The sequence below is a fragment of the Staurois parvus genome, unplaced genomic scaffold (genome assembly GCF_062004578.1).
Source record: "Staurois parvus isolate SC_StPar_1 unplaced genomic scaffold, SC_StPar_1.0 ptg000819l, whole genome shotgun sequence".
Lineage (NCBI taxonomy): Eukaryota > Metazoa > Chordata > Amphibia > Anura > Ranidae > Staurois > Staurois parvus.
Window position 1 is genome coordinate 1,092,631 of NW_028318615.1, and position 22,531 is coordinate 1,115,161.

General features: G+C 50.3%; 1 protein-coding gene across 1 annotated transcript; it reads right to left on the reverse strand.

The window, feature by feature from the left end:
• Positions 1 to 684: 684 nt before the first annotated feature.
• Positions 685 to 2,988, reverse strand: LOC149443986 (uncharacterized). Its single transcript, XM_089655091.1, has 5 exons — positions 2,871 to 2,988; positions 2,063 to 2,230; positions 1,773 to 1,976; positions 1,089 to 1,280; positions 685 to 723 (listed from the first exon to the last, which is right to left on the reverse strand). The coding sequence occupies exons 1-5, from the start codon at positions 2,964 to 2,966 to the stop codon at positions 685 to 687; spliced, it is 699 nt and encodes a 232-aa protein (XP_089511217.1). The 5' UTR covers positions 2,967 to 2,988.
• Between the last annotated feature and the right edge of the window lie 19,543 nt (positions 2,989 to 22,531).

Sequence of the window (22,531 nt, forward strand, 5' to 3'; positions counted from 1 at the left end):
GACCACCATCATTGGGGTATTGACTCCTCCCTCATTATCACTTTCTGTTTAAGGGTCCAAAGTTGGAGGATGTTATCACATTATTATCACCATGTAAAAGTCTGTGCTCCAATCACATCATCCGATATAAAATGTCCAGCTGGGAGGAAATGGGGGGAACAAAAGAGAATCCATATTATGTGTATATATAGCAGTGGGGGGAGGGGGAGAGCAGAAGTCAGGAGTATGTAATGTACAACATAGAGTATATAGTGCAGGGGTCAGAAGAATGTAATGTACAACATAGAGTATATAGTGCAGGGGTCAGGAGTATGTAATGTACAACAGAGTATATAGTGCAGGGGTCAGGAGTATGTAATGTACAACATAGAGTATATAGTGCAGGGGTCAGGAGTATGTAATGTACAACATAGAGTATATAGTGCAGGGGTCAGGAGTATGTAATGTACAACATAGAGTATATAGTGCAGGGGTCAGGAGTATGTAATGTACAACAGAGAGTATATAGTGCAGGGGTCAGGAGTATGTAATGTACAACATAGAGTATATAGTGCAGGGGTCAGGAGTATGAAATGTACAATAGAGTATATAGTGCAGGGGTCAGGAGTATGTAATGTATAACAGAGTATATAGTGCAGGGGTCAGGAGTATGGAATGTACAAAATAAATTATACAGTGTAAAGGTCAGGCCTCATAATATTGGTATTCAGCAAGCAGTGGTGCCTAGATGTCCACATGAGACAAGCTGCAGAGGTCCTACACCGCTGTCTCCCATCTCCTGAGACCCAATCCATTGTTTCTATGTGTTTATCAGATGATGGGGGATCTAGGTGGATCCTCCGTACTGCTCTCTCCTTTACAATAAAGTCTCCTCTTACCCGGTGATGTGAGGGGCGGCTGATTGTCCATCATGACGTCCTTGTAGAGATCCTTGTGTCCTTCTAAATACTCCCACTCCTCCATGGAGAAATAGACAGTGACACCCTGACACCTTATAGGAACCTGACACACACAATGATACAGTCACCATCCAGACACATCCCTTGTCTGTTACTGGAGAATGTCCCAGAATTCCCGGCACCGCTCACCTCTCCTGTCAGCAGCTCCATCATCTTCTTGGTGACTTCTAGAATCTTCTGTGTCTTCTGTCTTGTAGGGATCAGGGATGGAGGTGGGGGGATGGTGATGGGATTCTGGATTCTCGAGGATCTTGTGGTCATACGATGAGATCTCCTTCTGGTGTCATTGTCGGTAGATTTCTTCATGACTCCTGTACAGTTCTGTGTGATACAAAGATAAATCTCACTCTCCCATAATCCCTCACTTCTATGGTCAGCTCTAGATTTATTCTCCAGGGATTGGCCACAATGTGCCGACTCAGCAAAGGACAGACATCTCCATCCAATGATATGATGACAATGGGGTCAGATTTATAGCTCCTTCTAGAAGTCATATAATAGAGTCACTAATGGTTTACTAGTAAGGCTCACTGACCCACCAGGAAATGTCACCCATGGATTTAGTGGTCAGTGGGTGTGGCATGCTGGTAATCATGGGTCTCTCTGATTGGACTAAAGCTGAGATTGTTCTCTTCTATAACCAATGCCGCCATCTTGTGCTATAACCAAATCTCATAGAGTCCGGACACTTTATGTATTCATAGTACTTGTGTGGATGTCGTTATTGATTACAGAACATCAGAAGACTTCAAGTGACTCTGAATCCCTCCCAGTGTACAGCCCAGTCAGATTTAACCCCTTCATTACACTCACCTCTCCAGTCAGCAGGCTGAGGATCTCCAGGGTGAGCTTCAATATCGTCTCATTCCGGGGAAATTCCTTCCTTGCAATCTTCACAAAACCCAAAGTCTGCTGATTGTCCATCATGACGTCCTTGTAGAGGTCCTTGTGTCCTTCTAAATACTCCCACTCCTCCATGGAGAAATAGACAGTGACACCCTGACACCTTATAGGAACCTGACACACACAATGATACAGTCACCATCCAGACACATCCCTTGTCTGTTACTGGAGAATGTCCCAGAATTCCCGGCACCGCTCACCTCTCCTGTCAGCAGATGGACCATCATGGTGGTCAGTTCCACAATCTTCTGCTCTTTCTCCCTCTCAGGTATCAGAGAATGAGATGGAGGCACCATGGTGAGGCTCTGGGTTCTGCTCCATCCTCCTGAGATTGGCTCCCCACTAGACTTCTTCTTTACAACATAATCCTACAGATCAGGAGAAAAATAAAACAATATCAACCACCTGACATCATCTAAATGTGTGCAAAAATAAAATGGTCTATTGACCAGAATAGACAAGAGTGATGTCATGTGACCTCCCAGAATCCTCCTCACCTCTCCGGTCAGGTCTGTGTTTTATTAATAGAGATGAGAGTGATGTCATGTGACCTCCCAGAATCCTCCTCACCTCTCCGGTCAGGTCTGTGTTTTATTAATAGAGATGAGAGTGATGTCATGTGACCTCCCAGAATCCTCCTCACCTCTCCGGTCAGGTTTGTGTTTTATTAATAGAGATAAGAGTGACGTCATGTGACCTCCCAGAATCCTCCTCACCTCTCCGGTCTAGTCTGTGTTTTATTAATAGAGATAAGAGTGATGTCATGTGACCTCCCAGAATCCTCCTCACCTCTCTGGTCAGGTCTGTGTTTTATTAATAGAGATAAGAGTGATGTCATGTGACCTCCCAGAATCCTCCTCACCTCTCCGGTCTAGTCTGTGTTTTATTAATAGAGATAAGAGTGATGTCATGTGACCTCCCAGAATCCTCCTCACCTCTCTGGTCAGGTCTGTGTTTTATTAATAGAGATAAGAGTGATGTCATGTGACCTCCCAGAATCCTCCTCACCTCTCCGGTCAGCAGGTAGATGATCTCCAGGGTGAGGTTTAGTATCTTCTCAGTCATGTGACTCCGGTCCTCCTCCATCCTCATTGGTGCCATCATGTGATCTATACAGGTCTCCTTGTAGACGGATAACTTTGGGAAATGAAAGTAAGAATGATTTGGATGGTATTGGTCACACAATAATAGGATGTGGATGTGAGGGGGGAATAGGAGGGTTGCTGGACATTGAAGGACTACTCCCCCCATGGGAAGACATTTAGTTTGGACTGTTTATTGTTTACTACAATTTTGAGGTCCGGGGCCCCTTTTCTCTGTTGGGTTTGTTTGGTCTCTGAACTGGTTTTGATGAGTTTTAGATCTGCAGACAAGGAATGATAAATCTGATCCTTCCTATGACTAGTTTGCTCTGAGGCAGTGCTGTGAGGTCAATGTCGGCTCATCATGCAGGGATGGTCACTTTACATCACCCGACGCCCGGGACATGTAGTTCTGGGGGCCGGACAAGTATTGTGTTTAATCTTTATCCCTGCTGAGGGCAAGCCGCAGGGCTCTCCTTTCAGGTGCCAGCCTCTGCCACCCCGTGTGTGTGATCCTCTCCTGTACCTGCTATGCTTCCCCGGCTCTGCTTGCCCATCTGTGGGCCCGGGTCAGCGGGTGTCGGAGGGTAGAGGGGATGGAGGAGAGCGGACATGTTCACTCCCTTCTTGTCCTGACCAAAAAGTGACGTTATGACAGATTTCCCGACCATCGAGGCCGGCAAAGAATGTAATGCGGTGTGATGTGCTCTACATTACATCCAATGGAGTACAGGGAAGACATTGGGGGTCTTTTAGACCCTGGATGTCTCAATAAAGAGAACCTGTCATCAAAAGTCATCTCATAGAGGACTTTGTCCCCTTAAGTAAAAATGTTTTTTTTAAATGCAAAGAATTAAAGTTATAACCAAGTACATAACTCCTCCCTTTAAAAAATTTTAAGGCCCCCCCCTCCCCCACATATATGCACACCCAAACCTAAGAGCACACGCTGGAGCGCCTACACGTGATAACATTGATTGTGATACACGTTACATATCGCCGGTCACACCAGAATGAGAGGATAATTCTAGGAGCAGACCTCCTCCGTACTCTATACTGATGACCTAGAAGGGGCTATAAATGTGTCACCTATAGATAATACCGGGGACTAAAGGTTGTCACCATTTCAGCACACACAACTTAAGGTTTGACATGTTGGATATCTATTTACTCGCTGCAACCTCGGCTTTTATATTTTTACACATAAATGGGTCATCTATTGCTTTTTATGCCCTGAAATCAGCTTAAGAGTATTTTTTACTGACTTTTGGCATTTCATAGACTTTGTGATAATATTTTGTGACATAAAAATTAGAACTGCCACTATTTTATTCTCTAAAGTCTCTACTTTCAGAAAATTGATATTTTGGGGGTTTTGTGTCATCTTCAGGATAAAATGATTTTTTAAATGTGCAAAAAATGCCAAAATGGCTCTGGGAGTGAAAGGGAGAAAGGATAAACAGGACACTCCCCTTTCCTGAGGAGCAGCCAATCAGTTCTCATTACACTGCAAGGAATCTCCCCTCCCTGCTAGTCCCCGGGTGTGGTGCTGGAGACAGGCGGGGGAGGGGAGGAGGAGATAAACAGCGCAATGTTACACATATTAAATGTTTTAGTCCCTATAAAGCTCCTTTCATTTTTGAAACCCCAGATATTCCTAAAAGTGCCTCAGATTTATATACATTTTCTGTTACAAAGGAATGTTTCCTTCCTCCTGAGCAGCAATGTAAGGGGCTCTATGCTCCATACTCCTGACCCCGGCACTCCATCATTGTGTTGGCTGCATAGTGTAATGATTGCCCATTGGCTGCCTGTGTAGTGTCATCATTGCCCTTTGTAGGCCATGTATGGTCAGGATGGTCCTTGTCTTGTCTATTTATTGTCAGTGCTGTTTGTTTAGAGGACCATATTACTAGAATTTATCTCCACAATGAGGAGAATGTTCCGGCCCCGGAAGTGGGGGAATGTTCTGCCCCTGAAGGGGTTCATCTGGGTTCCCACACTATATATGTGTGTATCATCATCTGCTGGAGATAAAAGACATCACAGTGACTGTCAGGAATGGACTTGCCAGTAATGGTGGGACTCACCTGCCTTGTGGGCTGCAGTACCAGGGCTGGCCAGCGGGTGCTCCCGGCAATCAGAGACTCAACCTTGCATCCAGCCAAACACCTGAAGCTGATTACGGAGGTGTATTTAAGGGATGGCCAGACCTGCAGTCTCTGCCTTGGTGTGTGTTTTTCCTGGGCCCTGTATCTTGTTACCTGCATCCCTGTTCCTGTCTGACTGATTCGTTGCTGACCCTGCCTGATTCCGGACCTCTGCTGACTTCTCCTGTTTCATCCCTGGCTTGTGACCCCGACCATTCTCTGCCTGACCCCCTATTCCTACCTGCCCGATTGTTATTGACCCGGCCTGCCTGACAACGCTTGCATTGTATGTACTGTTATCTGTGGGTGGTTTGGTTCGTTTGCACTGTGTTATGTTTTAGTATTGCACTGCGTTTATGTTTGTATTGTTAGTCTTTAATAAATTATATTGTTTATAACTTATCTGAAGCCTGCGTTTCCCTGCGTCAGTCACATACCACTGGTCACACCCCGGAGCCTTGACAGTGACTATGGAGGAAGAGGACGGATGTGACTATGGAGGAAGAGGACGGATGTGACTATGGAGGAAGAGGACGGACGTGACTATGGAGGAAGAGGACGGACACGACTATGGAGGAAGAGGACGGACACGACTATGGAGGAAGAGGACGGACACGACTATGGAGGAAGAGGACGGACACGACTATGGAGGAAGAGGACGGACACGACTATGGAGGAAGAGGACGGACACGACTATGGAGGAAGAGGACGGACACGACTATGGAGGAAGAGGACGGACGTGACTATGGAGGAAGAGGACAGACGTGACTATGGAGGAAGAGGACGGATGTGACTAAGGAGGAAGAGGACGGACGTGACGGTGAGGTTACTGGGTGTAAATAGGAAATAACATCTTATTACCTCCTCTGCTGCCACGTCCACCAATGTCTCTGATCTGCTTCCTCCCCACTCACCTCTCGGAATGGCCTGTCTACCTGACATCACTTCCTGTCTGTACCTGACATCACTTCCTATCTGTATCCCATAGAGAAGTCCTGTCTGGGGAGAAATGAGATCACCATCTTGTGGAGTTCAGAGGAACTGCAGCCCCGAGAAACATCCCCTAATAACCATTCCAGCATTGTATCTACCTTACAGAGATACCAGGGAAGATCAAAAAGAACTAAAAAAAGTAAGAAACAATAAACCTAACTCTTATGCAACCAACTGTTTAAATAATATATTTTACTACAGATAGAAAAGTCTTAAAGACACAGAACACAAGATAAAACCAAAATACATAATAAAACAGAGACCTCCAAAACAGATCTTTTTGGGTAAAAAAAATGCAAAAATACATCGTAAAGTATAAGAATATCTATCAATCCACTCATAATGAAGATGTTAGACATAAATGACAAGGATGTAATGGTCACAGAGGAATGGTGGTGGAGATCTCTCACAGTAAGAACACTTCCTTGAATGGTTCTATAAATAAAGAATGAATCCTGGAGGGAATAAAGCTGTAAAGCAATAAATAATATATAAACTGGGCCATCCACTTCATCCATAAAGACATTGTGATTGAAGATCTTCTAGATCACATAGAAGGAGGACTCATCCATGATTTCATACATTTGTTTGGAAGGATAGAACAATCCTCAGAAGGGAACATGTAGGATGACAGGAAAGGCTCCTGACTGGTGAGATCCTCCAAACATAATGATGACATCCATGAACTGGAGCGAGCTCGTTGGGGTGATAAAGCCAATCTGGAAACACTGTGTAGACGTTCTCCAAGAACTCAGCACACTCCAGGTGTGGAGAAAGTCTCCAGGTGGGTTTAGCCTGTCATTTATCATAGGTAGGAATGTCCACACATGGACTTCCACAGGGACCCCCAGACTACGTATAGAACCTGTACAGTGTCCCCTGTAATGAATTGCTTCCCCCCAGGCCTATAGCAGAATGACAGCTGAGCGGGATCTCTCCCATCCTGGGAGGACATCATATGAAGTCCTCCAAGTCTAGTGGCTCTGCTATATCTTGATGTGTCACCCACTGTATCCACCAGATGACAGATCATTGTACCAGGCCAGCCCAATACCATGTGATTGCTATGACCAATCACAGTGATCATATGACAGTTGTATACAATGAATGGCTTTCATTCATAGCCATCCATTGTGTACTATTGTGATGATCTCTGTGATTTGTCACTGGCTCACTACCTCTACTGGAAGTTTATTCCAAGCATCTACTACTCTTTCAGTAAAATAATACTTTCTGAGATTAGTTGTGAACTTTCCTCCAGTTAGTTGGAGGTCATGTCCTCGTGTTCTTCATTTTGGTTACATATTGAAAATCCTGCCCTCCTGAACCTTATTCACTCCCTTGTTGTATGTAAAGGTTTCAGTCATGTCTCCCCTTTCCCTTCTCTCCTCCAGACTGGACATGTTACGTTCCTGAAGTCTCTCCTGATATCACTATTTGTATTCCCCGTCTCTGGACTCGTTCTATCTTATCAATACCTTTATGTAAGTGAGGTCTCCAGAACTGGACACAGTATTCTAAATGAGGTTGCTGGTGACCCCTCTAGTGATAGGATCTATATAGAGGAATCGGGACCTCCTTCCTCCTGCTGGTGACCCCTCTAGTGATATAAAGATCTATATAGAGGAATCAGGACCTCCTTCCTCTCGCCGGTGACCCCTCTGTAAGGGAATTCCCGTGAGACGGCTGGTGATTAGACTTGCGCATGTGCACAGCAATGCACGATCATGCACGGTGAAGATTTGCTCCAGGTGGACTATTTAAAAGGTGCCTTTGCCTGTGCTGAGTGCTGACTGGTCTTCAGCTGTTCCCTGTTTCCTGCTCGTTCCTGTGTGTGATTTCCTTGTTGCTGACCCGGCTTGTTCCTGACCTGACTCTGATTACTCCCCTGCTTGATACTGGTTCCTGACTTCGGTTCTGCTCCTGACTTTGGCTTGCTTATGATTTGGTACCTCGCTGTCCGCCCATTAATGACCCCGGCTATTCCTATGACACTGCTCCTGTCTCCCATGCCTGTTTCCTGCCTTGCTCTGGTGCACACCTGGCAATCTACCATACCAGCTCTGCATATCACTACTGTGCCTCAATCGGAGGTTTATCAGTCCTCCAAAGTCTCCAACTGCAAGAGCTGCAAACAACACCTGCTGGCGCTCTTGTCCCCCTGGTCCCTAGACACCCTCTGTTCCTCTTCCAGTGGGGTCAGGGCTAGTGACACAAGTAAGGCCGACCTCATCATTTCAGTCCCCCATCAGGTACATGACAGTACCAGTCAGCCAATGATGGAGTCTGAAAGGGAGGCTGTCAGGAATGGACTGGCCAGCAATGGTGGGACTCACCTGCCTTATGGACTGCAGTACCAGGGCTGGCCAGCGGGTGCTCCCAGCAATCAGAGACTCAATCTTGCAGCCAGCCAAACACCTGAAACTGCTTATACTGGTGTATTTAAGGGATGGCCAGACCTGCAGACTCTGCCTTGGTGTGTGTTTTTCCTGGGCCCTGTATCCTGTTCCTGCTTCCTGTTTCTGTTCCTATTCCTATTCCTGTTCCTGTCTTGTCGCTGACCCTGCCTGATCTGTACCTCTGCTGACTTCTCCTGCTCTGACCCCGGCTCGTTCCTGACCATCCCTCTGCCTGACCCTCTGTACCATGCTGCCCGCTACCTGCTGACCCTGGCTTGTGACCCCGACCATTCTCCGCTTGCTCCCCCTGTACCTACCTGCCCGATTGATATTGACCCGGCCTGCCTGACGACGCTTGCGTTGTATGTACTGTTATCTGTGGGTGGTTGGTTTGGTTTGTTTGCACTGTATTATGTTTAGTATTGCACTGCGTTTATGTTTGTATTGTTAGTGTTAATAAATTATATTGGTTATAACTAGAGATGAGCGAAGTATTCAAAAATTCGATTCGACTGATTCGGCGAATTCGTAGAAAAATTTCGATTCGAGTCGAATATATTCGCTGTGAATTTAACTTAAAAAAGGGTGTTTCTAGGCTTCAGAGAGACTTAATATTAGTGCTGAACACTGTACCTTTAATTTAAATGCCCTTGGAGTCTGCTGGGGAAGAGAAATAATACTGTCAGGCAGTATGACATGCAGATGAGTGCCGTCGATCTTAGAATCACCGCACACTTCACTCATTTGGCCAGTCACGGGGCCAAAACCAGAGTGTGGAGCCACAGTGTGGCGGTGGAGGCAGCAGCAATGGGAGGCCATACAGCACCCTATGACAAAAATGGAAACCACCAGCAGTGTGAGGAGACCTGAAAGTGGCACATGGCAGAGTGTGGCGATAGAGACAGCAGCAATGGGAGGCCGTACAGGGACCCATGACACACTCTGGACCTGGCAGCAGCATGAGGAGGCGGTACAGGGGCCCATGGCAGATTACGGGCCTGGCAGCAGCATGAGGAGTCGGTACGGGGGCCCATGGCAGATTACAGGCCTGGCAGCAGCAATGGGAGGCCGTACAGGGACCCATGACACAATCTGGACCTGGCAGCAGCATGGGGAGGCGGTACAGGGGCCCATGACAGATTACGGGCCTGGCAGCAGCATTTGGAGTCGGTACGGGGGCCCATGACACACTCTGGACCTGGCAGCAGCATGAGGAGGCGGTACAAGGGCGCATGACAGATTACGAGCCTGGCAGCAGCAACTTGGACAGGAGGACGTTCAGTTTCTGCACCGTCTGGTGCGTGCTCGCAAACTGTTGTCTCTTGGAAACGGATTCCAAGAAAGACTGCTGACGGAATCCGTGAAGAGGAGTAGCAGGAGAAGGAGCATCTGAACGAGCGGAATATGCCAACAAGCGACAACAGGGGCCCATGGCAGATTAGGGGCCTGGCAGCAGCTATGGGAGGCCCGTAATCTGCCAGCACCCTATGACAAAAAATGGAACCCACCAGCAGTGTGAGGAGACCTGAAAGTGGCACATGGCAGAGTGTGGCGATGGAGACAGCAGCAATGGGAGGCCGTACAGGGACCCATGACAGACTCTGGACCTGGCAGCAGCATGAGGAGGCGGTATAGGGGCCCATGGCAGATTAGGGGCCTGGCAGCAGCTATGGGAGGCCCGTAATCTGCCAGCACCCTATGACAAAAAATGGAATACACCAGCAGTGTGAGGATACCTGAAAGTGGCACATGGCAGAGTGTGGCGATGGAGACAGCAGCAATGGGAGGCCGTACAGGGACCCATGAGAGACTCTGGACTTGGCAGCAGCATGAGGAGGCGGTATAGGGGCCCATGGCAGATTAGGGGCCTGGCAGCAGCTATGGGAGGCCCGTAATCTGCCAGCACCCTATGACAAAAAATGGAACACACCAGCAGTGTGAGGAGACCTGAAAGTGGCACATGTTTGGGGCATGATTCATGGCGGATTTAGTCAGTTGTGTCAGGAACTGGTGGTTTGAAATCCAGACTAATCCACGCCTGATTCATTTTCACAAACGTCAGTCTCTCCACACTTTGGGTGGACAGTCGTGTCCTCCGCGGAGTTGCAATACCTCCTGCCGCACTAAACACGCGCTCCGATGCCACGCTACTGGCCGGGCATGACAGCCTTTCAAGGGCAAATTCAGCTAGTTGGGGCCAAAGGTCAAGTTTCGTTGCCCAGTAGTCAAGGGGATTGTCTACCTCGGTTGGCAGGGTGCTGTCCAAGTAGGCCTAAGCCTGTTGTTTGAGGTCCTGCTCCAGGTCCACCTGATGCTGCTGCTGCTGCTGCTGCTGCGGCTGGTTAGTAGTTTCCTCACTGCGCTGGTGAAGAAAGCTACTCATCATCGACTGCAGACTGAGGCAGCCGCTGCTGGTGGAGCTGCCACTGCTCCTACCACCCCACCCCTCCCCTGCTGCCATGGCAGCGGAACGCGAGCGCACAGGGCCCACAGTGTCTGAGGATGGACGTTGGCGCAGACAGGCAGAGACCAGCTGACTACATAGGTGGTTTTTATAGTACGTTATTTTGGCCTCCCTCTCAGCAGGTGTGAAAAAGGCCACCATTTTTGAACGGTAGCGAGGGTCCAACAAGGTGGACAGCCAAAAGTCATCCCTCTGTCTGATGGTTATTATTCGGCTGTCGCTACGCAAGCAAGCGAGCATGCTATGGGCCATTTGTGCCAAGGAATGCGAGGGACTCCCTGCCTCCATCTCCACAGCATACTGCCACGGTGCGTCTGGGTCCTCTGTCTCCTCCTCCTCCTCTACCAGATGCTCCTGCTCCTCCACTCCTGTCCGCTGAGTGGAAAAACCACCCATTTCACTCAATAATTCCTGAGCACCAATGTCCTCCTCTACCTCCTCCTCTTCTTCCTGTCCTGCCCCCACAGGGGTCATGTGGCGTTGAGATCTGTGCGCCACGTCTACCGCACCCTGACCAGCCATTGTTAACAGCATTTGTTCCAGGACGTGCAACAGAGGAATGACGTCGTTCATCCCATAGTCCTGCCGACTCACGAATAGCGTGGCCTCCTCAAAGGGCCTGAGCAAGCGCAGGTGTCACGCATGAGCTGCCAATGGCTGACATCTAAGTTACACAGGGAGTACCTTTATCCGCTTTTAACATCAGGAAATCGGTGATGGCCTTTCGCTGTTCGTAAAGGCGGTCTAACATATGTAGGGTTGAATTCCACCTTGTTGCAACGTCACAGCATGAGGAGTCGGTACGGGGGCCCATGGCAGATTACGTGCCTGGCAGCAGCAATGGGAGGCCCGTAATCTGCCAGCACCCTATGTCAAAAAATTCAACACACCAGCAGTGTGAGGAGACCTGAAAGTGGCACATGGCAGAGTGTGGCTATGGAGACAGCAGCAATGGGAGGCCGTACAGGGACCCATGACACACTCTGGACTTGGCAGCAGCATGAGGAGGCGGTATAGGGGCCCATGGCAGATTAGGGGCCTGGCAGCAGCAATGGGAGGCCCGTAATCTGCCAGCACCCTATGTCAAAAAATTCTACACACCAGCAGTGTGAGGAGACCTGAAAGTGGCACATGGCAGAGTGTGGCGATGGAGACAGCAGCAATGGGAGGCCGTACAGGGACCCATGACAGACTCTGGACCTGGCAGCAGCATGAGGAGGCGGTATAGGGGCCTATGGCAGATTAGGGGCCTGGCAGCAGCTATGGGAGGCCCATAATCTGCCAGCACCCTATGTCAAAAAATTCTACACACCAGCAGTGTGTGAGGAGACCTGAAAGTGGCACATGGCAGAGTGTGGCGATGGAGACAGCAGCAATGGGAGGCCGTACAGGGACCCATGACAGACTCTGGACCTGGCAGCAGCATGAGGAGGCGGTATATAGGGGCCCATGGCAGATTAGGGGCCTGGCAGCAGCAATGGGAGGCCCGTAATCTGCCAACACCCTATGTCAAAAAATTCTACACACAAGCAGTGTGTGAGGAGACCTGAAAGTGGCACATGGCAGAGTGTGGCGATGGAGACAGCAGCAATGGGAGGCCGTACAGGGACCCATGAGAGACTCTGGACCTGGCAGCAGCATGAGGAAGCGGTATATAGGGGCCTATGGCAGATTAGGGGCCTGGCAGCAGCTATAGGAGGCCCATAATCTGCCAGCACCCTATGTCAAAAAATTCAACACACCAGCAGTGTGAGGAGACCTGAAAGTGGCACATGGCATGAGTCACTGTGGACCTGGCAGCAGCATGAGGAGGCGGTATATAGGGGCCCATGGCAGATTAGGGGCCTGGCAGCAGCTATGGGAGGCCCATAATCTGCCAGCACCCTATGTCAAAAAATTCTACACACCAGCAGTGTGTGAGGAGACCTGAAAGTGGCACATGGCAGAGTGTGGCGATGGAGACAGCAGCAATGGGAGGCCGTACAGGGACCCATGACAGACTCTGGACCTGGCAGCAGCATGAGGAGGCGGTATATAGGGGCCCATGGCAGATTAGGGGCCTGGCAGCAGCAATGGGAGGCCCGTAATCTGCCAGCACCCTATGTCAAAAAATTCTACACACCAGCAGTGTGTGAGGAGACCTGAAAGTGGCACATGGCAGAGTGTGGCGATGGAGACAGCAGCAATGGGAGGCCGTACAGGGACCCATGACAGACTCTGGACCTGGCAGCAGCATGAGGAGGCGGTATATAGGGGCCCATGGCAGATTAGGGGCCTGGCAGCAGCAATGGGAGGCCCGTAATCTGCCAACACCCTATGTCAAAAAATTCTACACACCAGCAGTGTGGGAGGAGACCTGAAAGTGGCACATGGCAGAGTGTGGCGATGGAGACAGCAGCAATGGGAGGCCGTACAGGGACCCATGACAGACTCTGGACCTGGCAGCAGCATGAGGAGGCGGTATATAGGGGCCCATGGCAGATTAGGGGCCTGGCAGCAGCAATGGGAGGCCCGTAATCTGCCAACACCCTATGTCAAAAAATTCTACACACCAGCAGTGTGTGAGACCTGAAAGTGGCACATGGCAGAGTGTGGCGATGGAGACAGCAGCAATGGGAGGCCGTACAGGGACCCATGACAGACTCTGGACCTGGCAGCAGCATGAGGAGGCGGTATATAGGGGCCTATGGCAGATTAGGGGCCTGGCAGCAGCAATGGGAGGCCCGTAATCTGCCAACACCCTATGTCAAAAAATTCTACACACCAGCAGTGTGTGAGGAGACCTGAAAGTGGCACATGGCAGAGTGTGGCGATGGAGACAGCAGCAATGGGAGGCCGTACAGGGACCCATGACAGACTCTGGACCTGGCAGCAGCATGAGGAGGCGGTATATAGGGGCCTATGGCAGATTAGGGGCCTGGCAGCAGCTATGGGAGGCCCGTAATCTGCCAGCACCCTATGTCAAAAAATTCTACACACCAGCAGTGTGTGAGACCTGAAAGTGGCACATGGCAGAGTGTGGCGATGGAGACAGCAGCAATGGGAGGCCGTACAGGGACCCATGACAGACTCTGGACCTGGCAGCAGCATGAGGAGGCGGTATATAGGGGCCTATGGCAGATTAGGGGCCTGGCAGCAGCTATGGGAGGCCCGTAATCTGCCAGCACCCTATGTCAAAAAACTGAACACACCAGCAGTGTGTGAGGAGACCTGAAAGTGGCACATGGCAGAGTGTGGCGATGGAGACAGCAGCAATGGGAGGCCGTACAGGGACCCATGACAGACTCTGGACCTGGCAGCAGCATGAGGAGGCGGTATATAGGGGCCCATGGCAGATTAGGGGCCTGGCAGCAGCTATGGGAGGCCCGTAATCTGCCAGCACCCTATGTCAAAAAATTCTACACACCAGCAGTGTGTGAGGAGACCTGAAAGTGGCACATGGCAGAGTGTGGCGATGGAGACAGCAGCAATGGGAGGCCGTACAGGGACCCATGACAGACTCTGGACTTGGCAGCAGCATGAGGAGGCGGTATATAGGGGCCTATGGCAGATTAGGGGCCTGGCAGCAGCTATGGGAGGCCCGTAATCTGCCAGCACCCTATGTCAAAAAATTCTACACACCAGCAGTGTGTGAGACCTGAAAGTGGCACATGGCAGAGTGTGGCGATGGAGACAGCAGCAATGGGAGGCCGTACAGGGACCCATGACAGACTCTGGACCTGGCAGCAGCATGAGGAGGCGGTATATAGGGGCCTATTGCAGATTAGGGGCCTGGCAGCAGCAATGGGAGGCCCGTAATCTGCCAACACCCTATGTCAAAAAATTCTACACACCAGCAGTGTGTGAGGAGACCTGAAAGTGGCACATGGCAGAGTGTGGCGATGGAGACAGCAGCAATGGGAGGCCGTACAGGGACCCATGACAGACTCTGGACCTGGCAGCAGCATGAGGAGGCGGTATATAGGGGCCTATGGCAGATTAGGGGCCTGGCAGCAGCTATGGGAGGCCCGTAATCTGCCAGCACCCTATGTCAAAAAATTCTACACACCAGCAGTGTGTGAGACCTGAAAGTGGCACATGGCAGAGTGTGGCGATGGAGACAGCAGCAATGGGAGGCCGTACAGGGACCCATGACAGACTCTGGACCTGGCAGCAGCATGAGGAGGCGGTATATAGGGGCCTATGGCAGATTAGGGGCCTGGCAGCAGCTATGGGAGGCCCGTAATCTGCCAGCACCCTATGTCAAAAAACTGAACACACCAGCAGTGTGTGAGGAGACCTGAAAGTGGCACATGGCAGAGTGTGGCGATGGAGACAGCAGCAATGGGAGGCCGTACAGGGACCCATGACAGACTCTGGACTTGGCAGCAGCATGAGGAGGCGGTATATAGGGGCCTATGGCAGATTAGGGGCCTGGCAGCAGCTATGGGAGGCCCGTAATCTGCCAGCACCCTATGTCAAAAAATTCTACACACCAGCAGTGTGTGAGACCTGAAAGTGGCACATGGCAGAGTGTGGCGATGGAGACAGCAGCAATGGGAGGCCGTACAGGGACCCATGACAGACTCTGGACCTGGCAGCAGCATGAGGAGGCGGTATATAGGGGCCTATGGCAGATTAGGGGCCTGGCAGCAGCAATGGGAGGCCCGTAATCTGCCAACACCCTATGTCAAAAAATTCTACACACCAGCAGTGTGTGAGGAGACCTGAAAGTGGCACATGGCAGAGTGTGGCGATGGAGACAGCAGCAATGGGAGGCCGTACAGGGACCCATGACAGACTCTGGACCTGGCAGCAGCATGAGGAGGCGGTATATAGGGGCCTATGGCAGATTAGGGGCCTGGCAGCAGCTATGGGAGGCCCGTAATCTGCCAGCACCCTATGTCAAAAAATTCTACACACCAGCAGTGTGTGAGACCTGAAAGTGGCACATGGCAGAGTGTGGCGATGGAGACAGCAGCAATGGGAGGCCGTACAGGGACCCATGACAGACTCTGGACCTGGCAGCAGCATGAGGAGGCGGTATATAGGGGCCTATGGCAGATTAGGGGCCTGGCAGCAGCTATGGGAGGCCCGTAATCTGCCAGCACCCTATGTCAAAAAATTCTACACACCAGCAGTGTGTGAGACCTGAAAGTGGCACATGGCAGAGTGTGGCGATGGAGACAGCAGCAATGGGAGGCCGTACAGGGACCCATGAGAGACTCTGGACCTGGCAGCAGCATGAGGAGGCGGTATATAGGGGCCTATGGCAGATTAGGGGCCTGGCAGCAGCTATAGGAGGCCCATAATCTGCCAGCACCCTATGTCAAAAAATTCAACACACCAGCAGTGTGAGGAGACCTGAAAGTGGCACATGGCATGAGACACTGTGGACCTGGCAGCAGCATGAGGAGGCGGTATATAGGGGCCCATGGCAGATTAGGGGCCTGGCAGCAGCTATGGGAGGCCCGTAATCTGCCAGCACCCTATGTCAAAAAATTCAACACACCAGCAGTGTGTGAGGAGACCTGAAAGTGGCACATGGCAGAGTGTGGCGATGGAGACAGCAGCAATGGGAGGCCGTACAGGGACCCATGAGAGACTCTGGACCTGGCAGCAGCATGAGGAGGCGGTATATAGGGGCCTATGGCAGATTAGGGGCCTGGCAGCAGCTATGGGAGGCCCGTAATCTGCCAGCACCCTATGTCAAAAAATTCTACACACCAGCAGTGTGTGAGACCTGAAAGTGGCACATGGCAGAGTGTGGCGATGGAGACAGCAGCAATGGGAGGCCGTACAGGGACCCATGACAGACTCTGGACCTGGCAGCAGCATGAGGAGGCGGTATATAGGGGCCTATGGCAGATTAGGGGCCTGGCAGCAGCAATGGGAGGCCCGTAATCTGCCAACACCCTATGTCAAAAAATTCTACACACCAGCAGTGTGTGAGGAGACCTGAAAGTGGCACATGGCAGAGTGTGGCGATGGAGACAGCAGCAATGGGAGGCCGTACAGGGACCCATGACAGACTCTGGACCTGGCAGCAGCATGAGGAGGCGGTATATAGGGGCCTATGGCAGATTAGGGGCCTGGCAGCAGCTATGGGAGGCCCGTAATCTGCCAGCACCCTATGTCAAAAAATTCTACACACCAGCAGTGTGTGAGACCTGAAAGTGGCACATGGCAGAGTGTGGCGATGGAGACAGCAGCAATGGGAGGCCGTACAGGGACCCATGACAGACTCTGGACCTGGCAGCAGCATGAGGAGGCGGTATATAGGGGCCTATGGCAGATTAGGGGCCTGGCAGCAGCTATGGGAGGCCCGTAATCTGCCAGCACCCTATGTCAAAAAACTGAACACACCAGCAGTGTGTGAGGAGACCTGAAAGTGGCACATGGCAGAGTGTGGCGATGGAGACAGCAGCAATGGGAGGCCGTACAGGGACCCATGAGAGACTCTGGACCTGGCAGCAGCATGAGGAGGCGGTATATAGGGGCCTATGGCAGATTAGGGGCCTGGCAGCAGCTATGGGAGGCCCGTAATCTGCCAGCACCCTATGTCAAAAAACTGAACACACCAGCAGTGTGTGAGGAGACCTGAAAGTGGCACATGGCAGAGTGTGGCGATGGAGACAGCAGCAATGGGAGGCCGTACAGGGACCCATGACAGACTCTGGACCTGGCAGCAGCATGAGGAGGCGGTATATAGGGGCCCATGGCAGATTAGGGGCCTGGCAGCAGCTATGGGAGGCCCGTAATCTGCCAGCACCCTATGTCAAAAAATTCTACACACCAGCAGTGTGTGAGGAGACCTGAAAGTGGCACATGGCAGAGTGTGGCGATGGAGACAGCAGCAATGGGAGGCCGTACAGGGACCCATGACAGACTCTGGACCTGGCAGCAGCATGAGGAGGCGGTATATAGGGGCCTATGGCAGATTAGGGGCCTGGCAGCAGCTATAGGAGGCCCATAATCTGCCAGCACCCTATGTCAAAAAATTCAACACACCAGCAGTGTGAGGAGACCTGAAAGTGGCACATGGCATGAGACACTGTGGACCTGGCAGCAGCATGAGGAGGCGGTATATAGGGGCCCATGGCAGATTAGGGGCCTGGCAGCAGCTATGGGAGGCCCGTAATCTGCCAGCACCCTATGTCAAAAAACTGAACACACCAGCAGTGTGTGAGGAGACCTGAAAGTGGCACATGGCAGAGCGTGGCGATGGAGACAGCAGCAATGGGAGGTCTCCCATTGTCCCAACATGGCCCAAATAGTCCCAACATGGGCCCCCTGGCCACGCTTGACTTTCTGGCCACATAGTCGACATACGGCTACGTTTACTTCCTCGGGCGGCTTGACGAAAAATTGCCACACCGCCGAGTAGGAAACTTTGCCCCCGATACTCCTCACTGGCTGACTGCTGCTTCCTCCGTGCACACCGGCACCACTACTGGCCGTGGTGGTAGGCTGCAGTGGAGCTGGTGCTCTACTCCGTGGCCGTTTGGCTCCACTGACACTGCTTCCACTGACACTGCTGCGACCCTGCTGCTGTCTCCTGGGCAACCCACCGACTGTTTCGCTCACTGCCAAGCTGCCACCCTCTTCTCCTGATGATGCGGAAGAAATTGCCTGATGACGACGAGGCTGCCAAGTGCGATCAACCTCCTCATCATCAAGTAGGGTCTCCGCCTCACTACTAGCCCCCTCGGCTGCGTCTGGGTCAGGAGACAGACCTGTCTCTAGACCGGCTACCGGGCCACTCTCCTCGCCACTACTTCTTTGCCTAGCTGCTGAAAAGGCGGATGTCTCCCCCCGTTCCTGACCGCCCTCTGTTAGCTCTTCCTCACTGTACAGTGGGGCTGAGCCCACAGCATGCGATACTTCCCTTGGTGAGGGAACACCAAAGGACAGGGGCAGGTAGAGGACACGTGATTTCAGTGGGCTAGGTCCCGGGCTATGCCAACTAACGGTTGTGTCTGACGTACCCACCGACCGTTGGCTGTAGGTGTCAGAGGTGACCTGGGAAGAGGAAGACGACCGAGCCAACCAATCGACGACGGCAGGGTTGTCGGTGGAGACACGACCGCTGGATGACACCGGGAGCACTGGCCTCTGGCTGCGAATAGTGCTGCCTCGACCCCTTCCTCTGCTGCCACGTCTGCTCGCTCCTGAAACATTGCCTCCTCTGCCACTCCTCTGCGTGTTGTCTGACATACTCTTTAATTAAACGATTATGTGTCCCTGAGTAACAATTCTGTGTCCCTGAGTAACAATTCTGTGTCTGTGCGAGTAACAATTCTGTGGCCCTAAGTAACAGTTCTGTGGCCCTCAGTAACAATTCTGTATCCCTGATTAACGTTTCTGTGGCCCCAAGTAACAGTTCTGTGGCCCTCAGTAACAATTCTGTGTCTGTGCGAGTAACAATTCTGTGTCTGTGCGAGTAACAATTCTGTGGCCCTAAGTAAAGTTTCTGTGGCCCTAAGTAACAATTCTCTGGCACTCAGTAACAATTCTGTCTGTCCCTGAGTAACAATTCTCTGGCACTCAGTAACAATTCTGTCTGTCCCTGAGTAAAAATTCTGTGGCCCTAAGTAAAGTTTCTGGGGCCCTGAGTAACAATTATCTGGCACTCAGTAACAATTCTGTCTGTCCCTGAGTAACAATTCTCTGGCACTCGGTAACAATTCTGTCTGTCCCTGAGTAACAATTCTCTGGCACTCAGTAACAATTCTGTCTGTCCCTGAGTAAAAATTCTGTGGCCCTAAGTAAAGTTTCTGGGGCCCTGAGTAACAATTATCTGGCACTCAGTAACAATTCTGTCTGTCCCTGAGTAACAATTCTCTGGCACTCAGTAACAATTCTGTCTGTCCCTGAGTAAAAATTCTCTGGCCCTAAGTAAAGTTTCTGTGGCCCTGAGTAACAATTCTCTGGCACTCCGTAACAATTCTGTCTGTCCCTGAGTAACAATTCTCTGGCACTCAGTAACAATTCTGTCTGTCCCTGAGTAAAAATTCTGTGGCCCTAATTAAAGTTTCTGTGGCCCTAAGTAACAATTCTCTGGCACTCAGTAACAATTCTGTCTGTCCCTGAGTAACAATTCTCTGGCACTCGGTAACAATTCTGTCTGTCCCTGAGTAACAATTCTCTGGCACTCAGTAACAATTCTGTCTGTCCCTGAGTAAAAATTCTGTGGCCCTAATTAAAGTTTCTGTGGCCCTAAGTAACAATTCTCTGGCACTCAGTAACATTTCTGTCTGTCCCTGAGTAACAATTCTCTGACACTCCGTAACAATTCTGTCTGTCCCTGAGTAACAATTCTCTGGCACTCAGTAACAATTCTGTCTGTCCCTGAGTAAAAATTCTGTGGCCCTAAGTAAAGTTTCTGTGGCCCTGAGTAACAATTCTCTGGCACTCCGTAACAATTCTGTCTGTCCCTGAGTATGAATTCCGTGGCCCTAACTAGCGTTTCTTTGTCCCTAAGTAAAGTTTCTGTGGCCCTCAGTAACAGTTCTGTGTCTGTGCGAGTAACAATTCTGTGTCTGTGCGAGTAACAATTCTGTGGCCCTAAGTAAAGTTTCTGTGGCCCTAAGTAACAATTCTCTGGCACTCCGTAACAATTCTGTCTGTCCCTGAGTAACAATTCTCTGGCACTCAGTAACAATTCTGTCTGTCCCTGAGTAAAAATTCTGTGGCCCTAAGTAAAGTTTCTGTGGCCCTGAGTAACAATTCTCTGGCACTCCGTAACAATTCTGTCTGTCCCTGAGTAACAATTCTCTGGCACTCAGTAACAATTCTGTCTGTCCCTGAGTAAAAATTCTGTGACCCTAAGTAAAGTTTCTGTGGCCCAGAGTAACAATTCTCTGGCACTCCGTAACAATTCTGTCTGTCCCTGAGTATGAATTCTGTGGCCCTAACTAGCGTTTCTTTGTCCCTAAGTAACAGTTCTGTGGCGCTGAGTAACAATTCTGTGTCTGTGCGAGTAACAATTCTGTGGCCCTAAGTAACAGTTCTGTGGCCCTCAGTAACAGTTCTGTGTCTGTGCGAGTAACAATTCTGTGTCTGTGCGAGTAACAATTCTGTGGCCCTAAGTAACAGTTCTGTGGCCTTCAGTAACAATTCTGTGTCTGTGCGAGTAACAATTCTGTGTCTGTGCGAGTAACAATTCTGTGGCCCTAAGTAAAGTTTCTGTGGCCCTAAGTAACAATTCTCTGGCACTCAGTAACAATTCTGTCTGTCCCTGAGTAACAATTCTCTGGCACTCAGTAACAATTCTGTCTGTCCCTGAGTAAAAATTCTGTGGCCCTAAGTAAAGTTTCTGGGGCCCTGAGTAACAATTCTCTGGCACTCAGTAACAATTCTGTCTGTCCCTGAGTAACAATTCTCTGGCACTCAGTAACAATTCTGTCTGTCCCTGAGTAAAAATTCTGTGGCCCTAAGTAAAGTTTCTGTGGCCCTAAGTAACAATTCTCTGGCACTCAGTAACAATTCTGTCTGTCCCTGAGTAACAATTCTCTGGCACTCAGTAACAATTCTGTCTGTCCCTGAGTAAAAATTCTGTGGCCCTAATTAAAGTTTCTGTGGCCCTAAGTAACAATTCTCTGGCACTCAGTAACAATTCTGTCTGTCCCTGAGTAACAATTCTCTGACACTCCGTAACAATTCTGTCTGTCCCTGAGTAACAATTCTCTGGCACTCAGTAACAATTCTGTCTGTCCCTGAGTAAAAATTCTGTGGCCCTAAGTAAAGTTTCTGTGGCCCTGAGTAACAATTCTCTGGCACTCCGTAACAATTCTGTCTGTCCCTGAGTATGAATTCCGTGGCCCTAACTAGCGTTTCTTTGTCCCTAAGTAAAGTTTCTGTGGCCCTCAGTAACAGTTCTGTGTCTGTGCGAGTAACAATTCTGTGTCTGTGCGAGTAACAATTCTGTGGCCCTAAGTAAAGTTTCTGTGGCCCTAAGTAACAATTCTCTGGCACTCCGTAACAATTCTGTCTGTCCCTGAGTAACAATTCTCTGGCACTCAGTAACAATTCTGTCTGTCCCTGAGTAAAAATTCTGTGGCCCTAAGTAAAGTTTCTGTGGCCCTGAGTAACAATTCTCTGGCACTCCGTAACAATTCTGTCTGTCCCTGAGTAACAATTCTCTGGCACTCAGTAACAATTCTGTCTGTCCCTGAGTAAAAATTCTGTGGCCCTAAGTAAAGTTTCTGTGGCCCAGAGTAACAATTCTCTGGCACTCCGTAACAATTCTGTCTGTCCCTGAGTATGAATTCTGTGGCCCTAACTAGCATTTCTTTGTCCCTAAGTAACAGTTCTGTGGCCCTGAGTAACAATTCTGTGTCTGTGCGAGTAACAATTCTGTGGCCCTAAGTAACAGTTCTGTGGCCCTCAGTAACAGTTCTGTGTCTGTGCGAGTAACAATTCTGTGTCTGTGCGAGTAACAATTCTGTGGCCCTAAGTAACAGTTCTGTGGCCTTCAGTAACAATTCTGTGTCTGTGCGAGTAACAATTCTGTGTCTGTGCGAGTAACAATTCTGTGGCCCTAAGTAAAGTTTCTGTGGCCCTAAGTAACAATTCTCTGGCACTCAGTAACAATTCTGTC